This window comes from Phaseolus vulgaris, chromosome 10 (genome assembly GCF_051622355.1).
Source record: "Phaseolus vulgaris cultivar YP4 chromosome 10, ASM5162235v1, whole genome shotgun sequence".
In the NCBI taxonomy this organism is placed as follows: Eukaryota; Viridiplantae; Streptophyta; class Magnoliopsida; order Fabales; family Fabaceae; genus Phaseolus; species Phaseolus vulgaris.
In genome coordinates this window covers 40,575,341-40,595,739 of record NC_143507.1, presented here as the reverse complement: position 1 = coordinate 40,595,739, position 20,399 = coordinate 40,575,341, and the positions used below count along the sequence as shown (strand labels likewise).

The window sequence follows — 20,399 nt, the reverse complement described above, 5'->3', positions numbered from 1 at the left end:
TAGGCGCCTATGAACTTAACGAACTGGTTTGTAAAGATGAGTCTTGTGACTCTTCTGGTTCGTTCTACTTTTTTTATGACACGGTGTTTACAAAATGGCGTCTCAACCTTCCTTTGACTGTGTTTGAGAAGGAGATTTTAACCGAGCTAAATGTTGTTTCGGCCCAACTACAACTGCATTTGAATAGTTGGACCTTCATTCGAGCCTTCGTCATTCTATGTTCTCAGGTTAAAATATCTTAAACTTTGAACGTTTTTTTCTACTTCTTTAAGTTCAAAAGCTCTAATAAGCAGTTGTGGTCTTCCCTCAATAATTGTGGGGAAATAGGTATAGTAGTAAAAAGAAATAAACTACACCTCTCTTATGTGAGCTTGCATAAAAATATAGTTGTGAAACTTGACTCTAATGCAAGAAGTGCTTATTTTATATATCCTCTCAAATGAGTATTTTTTTTAAATTTTTTTATAACTAGAAATAATTTAATGTAGTTAATTAAGAATAACATTGTCTAGTTGTACTTAATATTGAGAAAATTAGATAAGAATGGAAGTGACTCTTTGTATAGTTATGTAAACTAAAACTAACAATCATAATACTTGTAATTTGTATTAATCAGTGAAATAATTTGCTACTTGTAAAAGAGAATAAAATGTAGTCCACACTTAGGAGTAAAATATATAAACTAATTATCCTTTATGTAAATTTACTTTTCTTGTCAGCATATTTGAAAATTACTTTGAAGTTACTGTTCTCAAAACTATTAAACAACCCTTTCTTGTATCTAATAGTCTCTCTTGCAAAAAGATTTTCCAAAATTTTAAAAACTTCATTCAAACTCTTCTCCTTTCTAAAAGTAACATTTTCTTTCAAAATATTTAGATTTGGTACAAAATATCCAATCAGGTGTAAAAGTTAATGAAAAAAAGAACATAATCTATGTAAACTATGCTTATGTTGGGTCTCTATTTCATGACCAAATTTCAGTTTTTGTTTTCCTAGTCTATGCATCAATTAGGTTTTGAAAATTATGTTTGATACTTAATTTGTAAATTAAACATAGTAAGTGAGAGCAATTTGTAATAATACAAGTTTACATATGCAATACTATGCTTCCATAACAACCACAATTTATTTATACATTTTCCGATGTAGTTAATCATAATATTAAGAATAACATTAATTAATCCCATGTAGTTAATCACAATATTAAGAATAACAGGCCAATTAACATTTTTTTACTTAATAATGTGTTATAACAATAATAATAATAATAATTATTATTATTATAAAAATGTAAAAAGAAAAGGTGATTTGCACAATAAAAAACTGAAATAGAAAACTACCAAGAGAAAGCAGACACTGGTACATGTTCTTCTTCTTCAGAGAGAGAGAGAAAGAGAGGAACAATGGCGGAATCAGATACGTCAATCCGAAACACGAAGATGAACCCTATCGATCACCTTCCCCTCTGTCTCCTCAGATCCGACACGGTCCCACCCGCCCCTACCTTCTCCGAATCCACCGTCGATTTCCTCCCTCACTTCTCCGGCTACTCTTGGATCGCCTACGCCGCTTCTTCTCTCCTCGTTATCTCCCACTTCCCTTCTCCTCTTTCCCCTCATCAATCCCGCATCGGCCCCATTTTCCGCCAATCCTTTCAGCTCTCACCTGATCCCCTCGCTGCCGTCGCCTGGTCCCCTCGCTCACCCTCCTCCGGTGACCTTGCCGCCGCTGCCGATAACTGCATCTGCCTTTTCCACCACGACTCCACCACCGTAAAAGGTAACTCCGACCTCCACTCTCTTTGCTTCCATTGCTGAAATTAATAGCTTCAATTACTCATTTCGTCCATATATTTACGTTTTACGTGTAAAAACTAGTCGGTTTTTAGTTCCTACACATACACTACACTTTCTTAATTAACGGTTTTTTTTTAATACGTTCTAGTCTCCACAATTCCGAATGGCAATGGCTAGAACGGATTTAAGAAGTGTTTATAGAGACTAACACAAGTGGCTTTTAGGTGTAGAGACTAAAATGTAAAAATTGTGTAGGTATAGGGACCAAATAGCAATCAAACTAATTCAACGTTTTAGGTATATTATGTGCTTAAATTGTTGAATTTGAATGCGCTTGTGCGAGACAAGTAAATTGAAGCAACAATTTTAAACTTCTACCGAGGGGGCGGGGAGGATGGTTCTTGAGTCATAATATTTTGAGTATTTGTTCACACGTTTATGATTATTATGTTTCATTGTTTCACTCGTTTATGAAAATGCAAGTTACATAAGTCATGTTTGAATAAACTTCTAATATTTATAGGAGAAGAATGGAAAATGAATTGAGTTTCTATGTAAGTTAAAATATACTTATGCATTTAACTTATATATAACTTCTCACATTTAACTTGTTCAGAAGCTGAGGTGTGTAAGTTGGTTTTTAGCTCATGGGAGAAGCAATTCATTTTAATTTTTTATTATCTTTTCCTTTCCTTTATGCTTTGTGAGTTTTGGATTTTGAAAACTGGTCCAACAACTTTTTAAGAAAGGGGAGATTTCAGTGACCATTCCAAGGTTGCCTTTTGGATAAGGGTTAGTTCAAAGTGAACTCCATTACTCAAAGTTTACATGCTTTTTAATGTCTTCCATATTGTCTGGAGTAAAAGACAATTTAATAGGACCTCCATGTATTGTAAAGCGTGTCAACACCTTTATAATAGTTTATCATAAAATGGGGTCAATGTCTATTTTGGAGAGGGTTTAGATATATGAAGAGATTGGCAATCTTTGATTACTCGTTTGGCTTTTCTTGTTCGAGGTTTGTTTTTTGTTTTTATTTCTCTTTGGAGGATATATTGTCCTCTGTTCTAACACTTCTTTGGATCCTGTTTCTAATATATTTATTCTTATTACAGAGAAAAGGAGACATTTTACATTAGGAAGAGTCTTCTCTTTTGTTAGTTCTATATATTAAAAACACAATCTTGTCACTCATATTCAGGTTCTTTTTGTTGGAGCCAGAATGCAGTGCTTGTACAACATACGAAAGTTGCAAACATCAAATGGACTGGATCAGGAGATGGAATAATTTCTGTTGGAATGGAGGTGGTTTTCTGGAAAAAGAGCAACAAATGTTGGGAAGTTGCTTGGAAGTTTAAAGCAGATCAACCCCAAACTCTTGTTTCTGCAACGTGGTCTATTGAGGGCCCTTCAGCAACTGCAGCACATCCTAGTAAAGAACAGATTGAAGGGGCCTTGACCAATGAGGAAAGCAAATGTGTAGTTGTATGTCAAAGCAATGGACTTTCTGAATATTCAAAAGTCGAACTACATCATCCCCTACCTGTTGTAATGATTCAATGGAGACCACCAAGAGGGAAGTTATCAAACAGATACGGTAAGTGTTCAGTAAGGCATGTTTTGTTGACATGCAGCTTAGATGGGACTGCAAGGTTATGGAGTGAAACTAATAATGGAAAGGGCAGGAGAGTTGGGAAGGACATCAATGATCAGAAAAATGCGGGATGCTACTTTTCTGTTGTTGCTGTTATTGAGATTAATCAGACCTTAAATGGAACTCTTGGTTCAGATATATTTGTGAGATGGGGGACAGAATTTGAGGGAATATTTAGAATTGGTGAAGAGTCCAAACAAGTTTTTTCCAAAGATGGATTTGAGCATGATGTCAGAAATTGCGATTGGATAGTTGGGTTTGGTCCTGGAATGTTGCTTAGCTTTTGGGCTGTCCACTGTCTTGACGATGTCTCACCACTGAGATTCCCTCGAGTTACATTATGGAAGAGACACGAACTCCAGAACCATGACATTGCAAATGTATACAAGTTTAACTCATCTGATTTTAAAAATGCATTATTTCTTCAAAAGGTTATTTTAATGAGAAATTGCCTTTCTGGTCCACCTATTATATGCTCTCCACTTCAGCTATTGTCTTGTAATTCCTTAGTTTGGTCAAATTTCCGTATTCTAACAATACATGATGCTGTGGAGAACTCCATTGATAATGGTAACACAGATAGCATGTCCCCCTATTTGACTGGTGGGGTTTTGAACTTAGATGGTCATAGTGGGAAAATCTTAAAGGTTTCAATTCATCCTTATTCATGCAAAGTTCAATTTGCTGCTTCTCTGGATTCTAATGGACTGCTTCTTTTCTGGTCACTTTCTAATATTTCAAACTGCATTTTGGGATGTCCAACTTTGGTTCCTACTATGGAACTCTGTGGAAAGCTTGCCACTCAAGACTCATGCTCATTGTACACAAGCTTGACATGGGCACCTTCAATAGTTGGTGACAAACTGTTTTTTTTCATGGGACATACCCGGGGGATTGATTGCTTCATTGTCAATATTTGTCGAACTGATGAGGAAAACATAGAATGTCACTACTTATGCACTATTCCTTTCAATGGTCATGGTCCTTATGAAGATGGCCCTATTGATATCTTCACAATTCCTCTGAACTCCGCCTGTGACAAAACTTGTTGTAACAGTAAACTTATGCTGTTGGCAGTATGGATGGGGAGATTTCAGGCCCTATCGTGGGAAGTTAACTTGCATTCATTTGACATGTCAACAAACTGTTCTGAATGCAATTTTGATGCTAAAAGCATTGATGACTGTAGTGTTTGGGCATTTGAAAGTACATTTGCTGATAAAAAATATTGCATTACTGTAAATCCATGTTCATGTGAGTTTCCAAGTTCCAATGATCTGGTTACTAGTTTCGCTGTGGCTAATCCAGGCACTCTAAGCCATATACGACAAGAGTTTGGCTTTGCAAATGATCTTTGTAGCAGTTATCCTACATACATCATGGTCACAGGCTCCTCTAACGGCATCTTGAAACTCTGGAAAAGTAAACCTGGGAACTCATTGACCCAACACTTGCCATGGGAGCTTGTGGGTGTTTTTGTTGCACATGATGGTCCCATCAAGGGTATATGTTTCTCTGATTGTGGTGAGAAGATTGCTACGATCGGCCACGAAAGCAATTCCAATGCTATCAATACCATACATATATGGGATGCTGTACCATTAATCAACGCAGGGACTTTTATTTTGGAGGATAAAATAAAGACCAATAGTGATGTTATTGCTCTAAAGTGGTTAACTTTAGGAACAGGGGAGTTATTGCTTGGAGTTTGTTTGCAAAATGAATTACAAATATATGCTCCCAAGCGTTGTATTGGTACAACTTTGTCAAACTCTGAACATTTTCCAAAAATGAATATATGGGTTCGCATTGCATATGCTCACACTTCCATTCCAATTTATGATTTCTTATGGGGACCTAGAGCTGCAGCAGTGGTGATTCATAGAAATTACTTTAGTATATTTAGTCATTGGTTGTTCCACATGGATAAAAAGCAAGGGAGTAATTGTCATCCTTGTGATTCAAAGCCTAACGCTTATAATTGTGAGGATGAAATATATGAAGACATACTTTCTACAGTTTTTACTGAATATGACATTGGTGCTCTCAGAGAACAGACAGATGGAGACAGTCAAGTAGATTTTAATTATGTGCAGTCCATAAAAAAAATCAATATAAAGGACAATTCCAGTAGCTTGTTTCTGGCCAAGGAACAATTAAAATTTGAACTTCTAACCAAGGTTGGTTTATGGAGCATCTTAGAAGTATCTGAGATAATCAGTGGATCGTTGCCTACTTATCACCCTGATGTACTAATTACTAATATCAGTTCAGGTAATGGTTGAGTAAATTGTTTTCTTTAAGTATGACTGATGACTCAACTAATGTACTCAATTATGTAATGGGAATGATATCATGTTTTTCATGTATTTTATTGTTATTATTTTTAATGTTTTCAGGAAACTGGAAACGTGCTTATGTAGCTGTGAGGCATCTTGTTGAATGCCTGACTTCTACTTATGATCCTAAAAAGAGACACATCTCCAAAAGAATTGGTCTTCCAAATATTGTATTGTCAAATTATCTAGAAGGCTGTATATCAAAAGTTTCCCAGGGTAAGGGATTTCAGTGGGGTGGGGATTCAGCATCAATTTCACAGGCTCAGAGTAGCTTGTTCCAGTTTCCATATCATTCAGGTTCCAGTGCTGAAAATGAAAGCATTTTCTCAACAAAATCTGAGCTTAATGGCTTTATTGAATCACTTGAGAAATTTCCTGATTTACCACTTTTGATTGACATAGAGAAGACACAGATTCTTGCAATTATTGATCTGCTTAGTGAAGTTAGTAGTGCACACTCATCTTCTGCGTATCAGAGTCTTGATGAACCTGGGCGAAGGTATTCATGAACGTATTTGACATTTGTATGCTTTTTCCTGTTACATTTCCTTTGACCTTTTCCCTCTATTCATTTTATTTTCTGTTTGATAAATCAATAAGCAAAAGTTATTGGAAGTATTAACAAGTGGATATTAAGCTTAATTCAGGATCACAAAACTGACTTATAAAGTGAAAATTGTCCTCATTTATATACTATATTTTGGTACTATCTTTAGTCAACGTGGGACTTGGTTTTTTTTTTCCAACACACTCTCAAAACACTATTGGGCTTAGCGTGGACAACATGGCAAGTGATTCTTTTAATGGATATAGGATAGACTCACATATTGAAAAGTGGTTTAGTTTTAATTCAACCCTATAAAAACCCAGATCCCACATTAAATACAATATGCAAGTGGAGATAAATCCTCATCTTACAAGTTTTTTTTGTAAAATTGAGTTAGATTTAATCTCACTTTTTAATATGATAGTGTGTTGGAGATCTCACATTGACTAAAAATATGGTCAAAACTATAGCATATAACTGAGTGTAAAGTTGGTTTTGTAAGATTGAGTTAGACTTTTAAACTACTTTGTAATAGGAAACTATCAATTAAGTTTTTCCCAATCTTTTAGTAAGTGGGTTTATGTGTAATTCAACTTCATAAAACCGACTTTTAAGGTGAGGATGACACCGCACTTATATATATATATATATATATATATTATAATTTAGCCTTATTCCTAGTTGATGTGAGATCTCCATCACCTCCCTCACATTGAAAACTTCATATGAGGTCTTCAATTGAAGACTTCCCTTTGAATCTTTGCGTAGAACTGGAACTCTCTTTAAATATTATCCATTTTGGGTTCATTAAACACAGATGGCAAATGTAAAGGTAAGAGATATACAATTGACAAGCTACCCCAACTTTCATATTACGTTTTTCATTTGAACATCAATGGCAAAGCATCTGAGGTCACTTTTTGCAAGATATCATTTAGTATGATCACTTTGTTAAAATCATGTCCAATGCATTTACATGAGAATTATTAAATTGTAAGATCATTTGAGATCGGAATATATGAAAAATGTCTGAGTTCAATGGTCTCTTAGCTAATTCATTCGTTTATATGTATATTACATCAGTAGTGAAACAAAAAGTTAAGAAATTCAACAAGTATACTCTTTTACAAAGTTAAGCAATCCTGACTAGGTCGTGCACAGGACTTACCTGAAGAACTGGATCTGAGTCTGGGTAGATTCTTATCTATCAGAGCGTGTGTTTGCTATTTTGTTTGCCATTCTTAACATATGTCGTGAGAAGGGCTGATATAATTTTCCTTCTAATAGAAGTATAAGAAGAAAAAAGAAAAGGTCGATCATATAGGTAGTTTCTGTTCTTTTTTTTCTATTAGGCTAGTTCTGAAAGGAAATTTTTTAATCTGATTTATACATTGTCAGGAATTTTCTCACTCCATCAACATGCCAAGCTTATGGAGTCATGTGATTTATGTTGTTGACTGTGTATCCTTTGCCCCTAAATGAACTATGCATTCTGTTAATATTCTTACCATGGAGATTCAATACCTATTAATGATGCTGTTAATGTCAAAATTCTTCAAAGATGACTGTGGAACTGCAAAAATATGAGTGTCATTGCTGCTGATGATTATATATGATATATCTTAAAAACATGTAGTGGTGGTGGTTGGATCTGATGTGTGTATGACTGACTTTTGGTAGTTGGCACATGAGTGATGTGATTTCTAAATTTTTCCTTGTAGGTTTTGGGTTGCACTACGGTTTAGGCAACTGCTTTTTCTCCGTAAGTTTGGTAGAGCTGCGTCTTTTGAAGAGTTGCCTGTTAACTCAAGATTGTTTGTATGGGCTTATCACTCTGACAGCCTAGATAATTTATTTGGTTCTGTCATGCCCAATGAACCATCTTGGCAAGAAATGCGTGCTTTGGGTTTTGGCTTTTGGTATGCTAATATACCTCAATTACGTGCAAGGGTAATGCTTAGTCCTTTTGTATTTTCCATTCTTCTCCATGGTTAGTCCTTAATTGAACATCTTGAATGTGAAGTTTGTAGTATTTGACATTTGTATATAGTTTGATGTTGATCCGATAAGGTGATCCCTCTGGCCCATCCTATAAACTTTTTTCTGTTTTGTAGCTCAAGAGCATCTCCAATAAGAGTTGCTTATGAATAAAAACATTATTTTAATGTAGGCCTCTAAGCAACTCTATTCAATTTTAAACAACTTATGCATGTGAGACCCACATTAAAAAATGTTTTTATTCATAAGCAACTCTTATTGGAGATGCTCTAATCAAACTAATGAAAGCTGTTCAAGTTTATCTTAAAGACAGCCTTTTCTCCTTAATTGATTTCAAAATCTTTATCTTACCTTTGTTATGGACTTCTTTGACAATTCAATTTGGATTTTTATATTTTTTTCCTTTTAAAAATTAGAAAATACCCGTGAGCCTGTTTTTTTCCTGCTGAACCAGATGTTAAGAATTGCATACTTTTGTTATGTACTTTGATGGAGAATATTTTAGTGTCCTTTTACTGTTATACACTTTGTTGGGAGTTGGGACCCTGGGAAGTAGTTGTGGTGTATATAAAGTATCAACTGCTGTGATGGTTCGAAATGATGTTTATCAGGGTGAAACTCCAGCTCCTCCTGTTGATTTCTTTTACTCTATATCTGCTGATTGCATGATGCCATTATGTTGTGAGAAAACCTGGGATTTTTTGTCTGCTGTGACAAATTAGAGTGTGGAAGTAAATTTTCTATTTCACTAATTGTTGATTTATCTATTGTTTATGTGCTTTTCTTCTGTAAATTATTGTCATAAGTTCATAATTCATAATATCTTATTTTTATTACTATTTTTCCAATTCAAACAGTTTTAATACTTGCTTTGCTCGACTTGCTCTAGATGGAGAAATTGGCAAGAGCTCAGTATTTGAAGAACAAAAATCCAAAGGATTGTGCTTTGCTTTATATTGCATTGAATAGAATTCAAGTTTTGGCTGGCCTTTTCAAAATCAGTAAGGATGAGAAGGATAAACCTCTGGTGGGCTTTCTTTCTCGCAATTTTCAGGTGAATTATCTTACAAAACTGCGATCAGTGTGTATGTTTCCTTTTTCATCAATACCAATAAAGGACTTTGGTCCCATTTACAAGAGCTTATGAACAACTCATTTGAAATTACGAAATATATGGTTTACAAAACACACACACACGCACACGCGCACACATATATATGTCACCATTATAAAAATTTCACCACTACACACTATTCTAGAAGGAAACAAAAATTTATTACACACCATTCTAGAACAAATCATATCGAAGGAAACATAGTTTTAATTCTAACACCTTAATTTGTATTTTAATCATGTTTTGATAATTAAATATTTTAATTATTTATGGTGTTTTACTTTTGTGTCACTTATTTTTTTTAACTTTATGATACTTAATTTTTTTTAAATGACACAATATGTTATAGGTACTTATGTAGTTGGGGATCCAAACATGTCAAAATTATGTAAGAACTTATTAACATCTATATCCAAAGCTTATAGAATTTTAAGCACTTATAAACTTAAGTTCCTGTATTATAAGAATTGATTGAAAAATACCGAACAGGTCCTTAGTAACTTACATTAGATTGGTAAAGTCGTGTAGATTTTATTTGTTAGTCACTGTTCTAACGTGAATTCTATAAGCATTAGATTCTTGTCCTACATGCTCTTTTTTTGTCATATTAATGTTTTTTAAGTCATTAATTCAGCCATAATAATTTTATTACAGGATGAAAAAAATAAAGCTGCTGCTTTAAAAAATGCTTATGTATTACTGGGAAGGCATCAGATGGAATTAGCAGTTGCTTTCTTTTTGCTTGGAGGTGATCATTCTTCTGCTATAAACGTTTGTGCTAAGAATCTTGGAGATGAGCAGCTTGCCTTAGTCATTTGTCGTCTTGTTGATGGCCATGGGGGATCTTTGGAGCATCACCTAATTACAAAGTACATACTTCCATCTGCAATTGATAAAGGAGACTACTGGCTTGCAAGCCTTCTGGAGGTGCCACAAATACTTACATTAATTTATTTCTCAAGACTTTCTGCTATTCTCTGCTTTTAAGGCTTGCGTAATACATGTTCCTTTACCATGTATAACTAGCTCTCCTTGATTTCCACTGCAAAACAAGGGATTGCTATCATTCTTTTATAAAATGCTAGATTTTTGTTGAATTCTTATGAATAAGATACAACCTTTTAGGGTCCAAATGTACACAAGATAAACATGTTAGCTATGAAGCATTTAGTTCCTGATGATGAAATGTGGAAGATTTTATGGACCCAATTGTGGCAGCATGTCTAGATGACATTGCTTATAGGGGACTAGGGATTCTACAGTAGTAAATATAAATGTCTGCTAACATAAAAGGCCAGAGTCAATTAGATTTGTTTAGCTTATGTAATCTACTGACAGCAGTTATTTGTGGTTCTTATTTCCGTTACATGTATATTTTTCTTTCACAGCCCCAAGAAGAAGCTGGGCTGAAATTGGGCTGGCTGACCTAATTACTATTTTTCCTTTCTCAGCCTTGGATAGGGCTGATATTGGGCCAGTCTGTTTAGTTTTGGTGAGGTTGGCCTGATTTTTTGTACCCCATAGAGTACTTGTATTCAATTTATCCGTCGTTGGTTATATTCTGCTTGTAGTGAGACATGAATCATACATGATCTTAACTCTAACTAGATGCTTTTGTTTTGCAGTGGGAAATGGGTAATTACTACAGATCTTTTTATAGAATGCTAGAGTATTCAGTAAACCCTGGGCCTCCGGAGTCGACTGTCATGTCCAATTGTGGTTCTTTTCTGGACCCTACAGTTGGTTTTTATTGCCAAATGCTAGCAACTAAGAATAGCATGCGGAACGCTGTGGGGGAGCACAATTCTGCAATTCTTTTAAGATGGGCAACTTTGATGACAGTTGCTTCCTTAAAAAGATGTGGTAATCCTGTAAGTTTACTTTATATAGTATGAAATTAATCAATTCCAAGTTAATTGAGTTTTGTATGTTCATATAAAAAAAAAACAAGTTTGCTGGAACTACAGCACATCTAATGAATTGTGGTGATGTCAAAACATAAACCATTTGCTCAAAAACATGCCTTAAGCTCTGTTTATCCTGTACTGGTTGATATAAAAACTGTGTAGTTTGTGTTTACTGCACCTTTCCTGGCCTTTTATGTAGGAGTGTAAAGGGTTTCTTCTATTAAAGATGGAGAAATTAGCTTCTTATTGTACTGTCCTTTCCTAAGAAATTCTTTTTGCTGTATGTTTCTTTGGCCTTTTACGTAAATATGCCCACTTGTTGTTCTTGTCAATCTAGGAAGATGTTGTGATGTTTTTTATGCCCATCCAAGTACCTAGCCATATTAATGAAAAGAATTCTAAGAATTTTCAACCAACTCTATGATCCTAATTTTTGAATTGGTGTTATTTATCAAGTTAAGTTTTCTTTGCAGCAGCTTTAGATTGATTGTCTATGCATTAAGTATTACTGTTCAGTAATTATTCATAATGTTGTCATGTTTCAAGCTTGAAGCATTGGAGTATTTCTCATCTTCACTGAGCATGCCTGGGACTGCTGATCAAGACAGTGAATTAGGTGATAATCATGATGTGCTGTCCAATACTCTTAAGCCTTTGCCTAGAGAAGGCTCTAATTGGTTGTCTGCTAATGTTTCCATGCATCTCGAGTTCCATATTAAATTGAATTTGGCACTTTGCTACTTATCAAAATTGATAAGAGAGCATCCAAGCTGGCTTGACACTTTTTCAGAATACAATGAAGAAGCTTCTGATTCTGACGAGTACATGATGTACTATGAGAAATCAGTTGAAAGTTTTAAACAAAAGTTATACAGTGGGCTTGCTCTATTTGAACAGAGATTTTTATTGGCTCCCCACTGTCTAATCGGCATGGTATACTTCTCTACTCCAATTTTTCCCTTTCTGTACTGGTCAGCAATATACTTTTGTTATGACTCTTTAATTTCTCTATTCTGCAGATTTTACTCTTACTTTGCCATCATGGATCATTGTACATTGGATTTGATATGACAGATGGATCTACCCAAGGAGAACTGTCTCAAAAGAAGAGCGATATGTTTGATGATTTCAATTTATGTTACTCTAGGATTACACCCCTCTTTAAGACTGTAGAAGAAGTCTCCTTTCTCTATTCAAGATTATTTTGTGCCTGCAGTATGGAAAATTCTCAACGAGATTCATTTATTGATAGCAAACCTAAGTTTTTTTATGCTTCAGAGTGCCGCATTGAAGGTGTTTTTATTTCACTGTGGTTTTTAAGAGCAACTTTGAGGATCCAGTTGAGTTCTACTAGCAAAGATCTTATTAAAACACTTCTTGATATCCTAGATTTTTATGAGTACTATTTACATTTTTCATTAGCTTGGCTTCAGAAAAACTCTGAAGTGCTTTTGTATATGGTGGAACCATTCTTTGTTGCACAATCTAATGGCCATAATCCTTATGACATTGATATGGTGAATCTAAAGAAGATTATCCCAAAAGTTGGACAGTTGTTGTCTCAAACTTCTTCCATACCTAGTGTGCAAAACCTTCAACTGTCTGAACGTGATATGAAGCATTCAATTCCTGATGATGAAAGATGGAAGATTTTAGGGACCTGCTTGTGGCAGCATATGTCTAGATTCATGATATCAAATTTGAATTCGGTTCTTGCCAAACTCGAAGATGGTAATTTGTCTGGTCCTTTCCATAGAAAGTATGCTTATGGCGAGTCTTGTATCGTAAGTATGGATTCTGAAAGCATTAGCTTGCCAGAGAAGATTCGGATAGTCTCATATAGCCTATGTGATCTACTGATGACGACAGTTACTCACATCTCTTCTTATCTTGTTAAACAACATGTAGAATTTCTGTGGCAGAAAGTAAAGAATGATTTGAATGTACAGACTCTTGAATGGTTAAAACATAAATCTGAATTCAGTCAGAACCAAAACCTGGATGTTTTGGAACCGGGGAACAGGAAAGATTATTCAGTTCATCAGTTATTATGGGATCACAGTGCAGATCCCAAATTGATATTGGATTGCTTTGCACAGGAAAAAATCAATTGGCCAAATGATTTGGATCATATGCACACTAAGGGGTGGAATGACTTGTCAATGATTATGACAGGGCTGCATAAAACTGATGATACATGTGGTGACGACTTCAATCTTAGCAATAGATCTTCTAATCATGAAGTTGGAACTCCTGTTAAAGAAACATCTCTGAATGGCCATCATTCTGCAAGATCAAACCAGAAAGATATAACTTCTACAAATTTTGCAGTTTTCCAGAGTCCAAGAGAAATGTACAAGAGAAATGGGGAACTTTTGGAGGTGATCTCCCCTTCTGTTTAATCATTTTCATATGGCCACATATATGTTTATAATAATAAGAATGACATTGTTGCTGTATTCGAACAGGCATTGTGTATAAACTCTACTTGTCAACAGGAAGCTGCGGTTGCTAGCAACAGGAAGGTTTGGATCTTAAACTGTTGTTATTCTGAAGTTTTGGATGCTTGGATGTTAATTTTTTCATTGGCAGGCCTGTATGTTCTATGTCGAAAAAGTTTTATAATTTGTTTGCACATGGGATCTTTTGTTATGGTTTCTGCTCAATCTTTTTCTCTAGCCTTTTTTGTGGGATTTAGGGTTCCGTGTTGAGTTTATTTTTATGAGTGGGCAACGAAAGGTGGAGCCTAGAATTGAATTCTGTACTCAAATAGAAGTACACTGAATTGATCATCCTGATTTTTTTTATTAAAATATAGTTCAGATTAAAAATATTAATTATGAACTTGCAAAGAAGTATATAAATGTCTTTGTTTTTGTTTATCTAATTCAGGGTATAATGTTCTTTCATCTGGAAGATGAGATTCCACACAGTGGTAAATCAAATGGTCTTTTGTGGGCCACAGCTGACTGGCCTCAGAATGGGTGGGCAGGTTCAGAATCCACCCCTACTCCAACATGTGTTTCTCCCGGTGTTGGGCTTGGGAGCAAGAAAGGGGCACACCTTGGGCTGGGTGGAGCAACTGTCGGTGTGGACTCTTCAACTTGGCCCAGCAATGACTTGACAGGTGGCGGAGTATTAGGAATGCTAGGTTATGCTGATATTGGTGCCTCTAGATTAGGTTGGGAAATTCAACAAGATTTTGAAGATTTTGTTGATCCACCTGCCACTTTGGATAACATAAGTACCAGGGCTTTGTCTAGTCATCCAATGAGGCCTTTCTTCTTGGTTGGTTCTAACAATACACACATTTACTTGTGGGAGGTAAGGAAGTTCGTAGTTGCTATGCATACATTATAGATGCTATGAGTTTGTATTTGTATAAACATATGCAGACAGTTCCCCTCCCCCCATCTTATGGTTTCTTCTTTTTTATGTGGCCAACTTGTCCAATTTTTTTCTTAAGTTTACTTTTCAAGCTTCATGCACAATTGCACATACAATCCTTGTCCCTAGAGAGGAGGGTTTCTTTTGAATTAATTATTCTTTTGAATGTGATACCCTTGTTCAATTATTTGAGTTTAAAACTGAAGATCTATCATCCTATGTAGACTTTTTCATTTTTTATTATTCTGAAAGGGGTAATAGTTTCTAATTCCAGTGCCATTATTGTAACTCCCCTTCCCTAAAATAAAAAGATATTTTGCATATAATATCTGGATTAGTGCAGTTAATTAATTGCATGCGCAGACAATATTTCAAGCTTATGGCTAAGAAGCTTTATAAATACAGTTCAACAAAGACAAAGCTACTGCTACATATGGAGTGCTGCCTGCTGCAAATGTCCCTCCACCTTATGCCCTTGCATCAATTTCAGCCTTACAGTTTGACCACTTTGGACACCGGTTTGCCAGTGCTGCATTAGATGGAACTGTCTGCACATGGCAGCTGGAGGTTGGAGGAAGGAGCAATGTCCGTCCAATAGAATCATCTCTTTGCTTTAATGGTCACGCTTCGTATGTACTTTTCCTTTACCAACTTTTATTTGCAATTGTTGAGATATTGATAGATTTTATTTTAGTACTTCAGCTGATATTAGAGATACTTTTCAGATTTCATTATGGGGGAAGGCATTTTTTCCTCATCTGTTATCTTATGTTGTGGTTGTAGTTGTGTCCTAAAAATGATTGACAAGGTTGGATTTGAAAGCCTGTCGTTAACAGTTAAAACTGGCTTAATATTAAAATTGCATCCATTATCAGGAGTGATGTATTAGCCATTTGACTTGTGTTTATGATGGGGTTGAACTAGTTTGAGTTTTTTTATTTAGTTGGCATGTGATTTTGTTATTTCCCCCCCAATAAAGATGTTATTTTCATGCAATCTATTTTACTTATGATTTCAGGGATGTCACATATTTTTCCTCAAGTGGATCAATAATAGCTGTGGCTGGATATAGCTCTAATGGTGTTAATGTGGTCATATGGGATACTTTAGCTCCACCCACAACTTCTCGCGCTTCCATTTTATGTCATGAAGGTTTGTCTCTAAATTAGGTTTACTAATGAATGTTTATACATGTTATGTATTATAAACAGGTTTAACTTACTGGACTGGACATGTGTCAGCGGCCTGGCATCAAGACTGGATGCTCTGATACTATATTAGAAATGGACTGTCTAACTCACTCCCAAAACTAACCCATGAAGGGAGAAATGCCCAAGTCTTATAAGGTGGCCTTATTTTTAGTCAATGGGGGACATCTTAGCACCCTTCATGTCCAAGACAGGACATCTGGAGTATGAAGTTTGTAGAATTAGAAGTCTTCTAGTGACCAAACATTAAACCTGGATATATTTTTGGTAAAAATAGGTTGGGTCATGAAAGAGGTATTATGATCATATTCTTAGACAGTGGAACATCTTAACGTTATGAACTAACTATTCCAAAATGATAAGAATGAATGATTTAATATTTTAATAACATCTCTAGTACGCCTCCACACAACACTAGATCTCTTGAGCTTGACATGTAGATAATGTTTGGCCCTCCTAACTTGAAGTGTAACTTCAACATTTTATTTGAAAAATTGTGGTGCAAGAGTTGGACTCCAGACAATTTGGTTGTAGAGATTCTGATGCTATGTCACGAATCAACTATTTCTAAAGCTTAAGCAGCTAGGTGATGTACATAAATGGTTTTATATTTTTATAACTTGTCAAGATCTGACTATCCTAACCTAATCTTAAACTATTGGGTAAAAGCATATGAAGGATTTTATAACAAGTCCTTTGGATTTAGCATAGTCAAGAGACCCTCCCAGCCTTGTGCTGAAATTTAACCACTATTTAGAAGAACGGAGGCCCCAAGTATCAAAATCTGTAGGGTCTAGACCACTAGGTAATCAAATGGATGTTTTTGTACCATGTCATGAATCAATAATGCTAAACGCTTAAGTTATTGGGTAAAATCACATGAAAGGTTCTTTTATCCAACAATAACGATAAGTAATATAATTGAATCATTGAATTTTTGTGTATCCATATATTGAAATTGGGAGGGAGTGGCAAATTATTGCTAATTAAACTTTTTTTAAAAGAAAAATAAACTACTTTTTTTCAGGGTTAAGTTGGGGTTTGCCTCTTGTCCTTAATCTGAAACTTATAGTGCTGAAATGTTCCTTAAGCTAAGGTTTGGATTGCATACTGACTTTTTGGTTTTGAATATTTTTCTGCGAAGGCTGAATTATGTTTTAAGGTTTGTCATCTTTCCCCTTTAAAAAGGGGTTTATGTCCTGTTTCATTTATGAAGATTGACACGTGTCTTATCAGATTCCAACCTTACCTCTTACTATTTTGAAGGTGGTGCACAAACCGTGTCTGTTTCTGATAATCATGTGGGAAGTGGTTCTGTATCCCCCCTTATTGTGACCGGTGGTAAAGGTGGTGATGTTGGACTTCATGACTTCCGCTATATAGCTACTGGAAAGGCTAAAAGGCATAGGCATGCTGATAACATTGGACAAAGCTCTGCCAAATCTTTGGCTCGTGACAAGGACCAGAATGTAGATGGGATGCTTTGGTACATTCCAAAGGCTCACTCAGGTGAACAAGGTTTACTTGCACTTTTAGTATGAGTGTATTCTTTTTCTTACGATTTCTGCTGAAACTTTATGATCACAGGGAGTGTCACAAAAGTAGTTACCATCCCCAATACCAGCTTGTTTTTAACTGGAAGCACAGATGGAGATGTCAAACTCTGGGATGCCCAGAGCACAAAGTTAGTACATCACTGGTCAAAGATACATGAAAAACACACTTTTCTACAGCCAAGTTCTCGTGGATTTGGTGGTGTAGTGCGGGTAATTTTTTCATAATTTTATATTAAATATGAATGTTTCTTAATGCGTTTAACACAAAATTCACCTATTTTAAACATAACAGAAACTCTCACCATTGCCAGTACCTGCTGGCTGTGAAAATCATAGCTGCTTTAAAGCTGATGCCGTGGGGTGTTATAGTTGTGTCAAACTCAATGGCCTTTACTTAACATTTTTTTTTAAGTTTAATCAAATAGGTATAGTCCATCAGAGACAAGAGTTCTCAAACTAATACTGCTAGCTTAAATTGTCACAGGCTGCTGTAACAGATATAAAAGTTGTTTCCAATGGTTTTCTTACATGCGGTGGGGATGGAACTGTAAAGCTGGTACGGCTTGACAATCACCTGCGTGCGTGGCCATTGAATTAAATTATAATACTTCCGAGATCCTTTATGTTGATGACAAACACTACCATGCTGCAAATGCTTCATGACAGTGGTCATTATCGGTGAGATGCTATCATTTTCTGAATTACTGGCTTCTTCAACAACTTACATACGAAATGTGAACATTTCTGAAGCCACCATCCATTTTGAAAAGGATTCTTCATTGGTGAGTTTGCTATGTTCAGATATCCAAAAATCTGCAACTTGGGCTAGCCATACATCCCGGAAGATAAACTTCTCATGCTAGTGGACCACATTGCTTCTTTTTGAACAGATTGCATGGTTTCATCTTGATTCGAGTCATTCCTTGTGCATTGATCAATATTTTAGTTGGTGGCCAGCATATAATAGGTTAAAGTTATGAATACCTTCGTGGCTGGCAACATTTTTGGGAGAAAACTGGTATTTGTTCTTGGTGTATATTACCTGTTTGAATTTGTTGAGGCATGTCATGTGAGTATAGTATATATACACATACGAGGAAGGAGGTCCTGTTTAGGCTATTTTTCTGATAGACCACTAGTGAGCTTTCTTTTGTTTCACTTGTCGTCATACCTGACAGCTTGTATATTTAAAGAAATTGTCAATGATATCAAGAAAATTGTATTTACCTCCTTTTAAGGTTATTAGAAATGGCATTCACCTTCTCTAGATGCATCTCTCTATTATTATATTTTTTATAAAATGAATTCACATATTTTAGTTTTTAAATAAACATTCATTTCTCTTATTTTTTATAAATAATACTAGCTTCTTTTATGTTTATAATAAACTACCATTCATTTCTTTTATTTAAAACGTATTAAATAAAGCTTAGATAAAAATTTCTGAAAATTGAATTTTGAAAGTTTTAAAATATGTTAAAGTTTACTTCTTGGCCTGTTAACTTATTTTTTATATTCAATTTGGTCATTTAGCTTTTAAAAGGATTAAAAGAAAAAAATTCTGCATAATCTGGATCTCCAATGATATCAGTTTTGATACATAGATCAAATGAGACCATGTAAAAGAAAATTCCTAGATTTATGAAGATATAGTAGATATAGTATAATATATAAGTTATCAGCTTGCATAACATATATTGCATGCTTGTTTAGATAATAACAATTAAATAATTAGTCATGAAAGTTTAGGAAATATATGGAAATTTTTAAATAATGCGTACAAAAGTATTTATAAATTGTTCACTAACAATGAAATTCAAATTCACATCTTGAAGTCTCAAACCATATCTCAAGATATTTGCTTATCATTTACTAACAACATTTTTATGTTGCCAACTAAATTTGAATTAATGAGATACCACTTTGATTCTTACTAATTTAACCAACTATTATTGATACTAAAATTTGAAATTTAGTTTACCATAATGTGAGAGATAAATTCAGCTAGATAAAATTTTCATTGAATATTTATTCATCATGTGTTTAGTTTAAATATATTTCGATAAGGTTATCATGCAGTAAAAAAAATCTTTTAATTTTGTAAGCTAGCTTAATATATTTTCATAAACTTAAACTGTACTTAATTGAAATTCATTAGGCTACAATAAAAACTTAAATGATTTTCTTAAAAAACTTAACTAATAACTAAACATGCAGATACATTATACTACATATTTTAAGTGTTTAGCATTTATCCAGTAAGTTTTAAAGACATTTTTTTTAAAATTAAACTTTTTTTAATGTTTATAAGACTAAGCATAAATATATGGGTTTTAATCCATATATCACACATAAATGTTACTGTACTTATGTTTATGAGAAATACAAGAATACAATAGTGACACAAAATAGACTAATCACTGATCTTTTCTTAAATTATATATATATATATATATATATATATATATATATATATAATACTTTACATGAAGAATGTGCTAATACATGTAACTTTGGACACACTTGTGCATTTCCATCCAATTTATTTAAACTAAAGGATTCACTTAAAGGGGAAAAAAAGATAAGAAATTGTAATTTTTTATCTAAAAAAGAAACTATTAAAAATTAAATAATTACAGGATTTATTATATACATATTTATTTTCTATTTTTTATCATTAATTTATTTAATAAATGACTATGAAACTCTTAATTTTATTTTCTAAAATAAATTAATCCTTGAAACTATGGTAGTTGGATATTTGAATCTCTTAAATTTTAAAAAATTCCCTATTAGACTCTTAATATCAAATAATTTATTTTATCTTTTTATTTTATTTCTTTCTACTATTATTTTAATATTAAAATACAAACATGATATAGAGAAAACT

At 34.3% G+C, this 20,399-nt stretch overlaps 1 protein-coding gene across 5 annotated transcripts; it reads left to right on the top strand.

Moving 5' to 3' along the window:
* The first annotated feature begins 1,315 nt into the window (after positions 1-1,315).
* On the top strand, positions 1,316-18,735 carry LOC137818116 (transducin family protein / WD-40 repeat family protein). Of its 5 annotated transcripts, none has more exons than XR_016516305.1 (16): positions 1,316-1,782; positions 3,001-5,727; positions 5,853-6,291; positions 8,061-8,289; positions 9,227-9,391; positions 10,106-10,378; positions 11,077-11,322; positions 11,905-12,291; positions 12,378-13,739; positions 13,827-13,883; positions 14,251-14,682; positions 15,109-15,374; positions 15,764-15,897; positions 17,220-17,462; positions 17,541-17,719; positions 17,994-18,735. XR_016516305.1 is itself a non-coding variant. In XM_068621349.2 (16 exons), the coding sequence occupies exons 2-16, from the start codon at positions 3,099-3,101 to the stop codon at positions 18,105-18,107; spliced, it is 7,113 nt and encodes a 2,370-aa protein (XP_068477450.2). In that variant the 5' UTR covers positions 1,316-1,782; positions 3,021-3,098; the 3' UTR covers positions 18,108-18,735. The 5 variants fall into 5 exon arrangements, 4 of the variants coding, with proteins under 4 accessions (XP_068477450.2, XP_068477449.2, XP_090152604.1 ...); XM_068621349.2 differs by having other exon boundaries at positions 3,021-5,727; positions 15,151-15,374; XM_068621348.2 differs by having other exon boundaries at positions 15,151-15,374.
* Positions 18,736-20,399: the final 1,664 nt, after the last annotated feature.

What these genes read in the sequence shown, in the direction of transcription:
- LOC137818116 (XM_068621348.2), top strand. Translation starts at nt 1,407, where the DNA reads ATGGCGGAATCAGATACGTCAATCCGAAACACGAAGATGAACCCTATC. An exon ending in GGCTTGCAAGCCTTCTGGAG is followed by an intron (nt 10,379 to 11,076) that starts GTGCCACAAATA and finishes TTTGTTTTGCAG; the next exon opens with TGGGAAATGGGTAATTACTA. An exon ending in TTCCATTTTATGTCATGAAG is followed by an intron (nt 15,898 to 17,219) that starts GTTTGTCTCTAA and finishes ACTATTTTGAAG; the next exon opens with GTGGTGCACAAACCGTGTCT.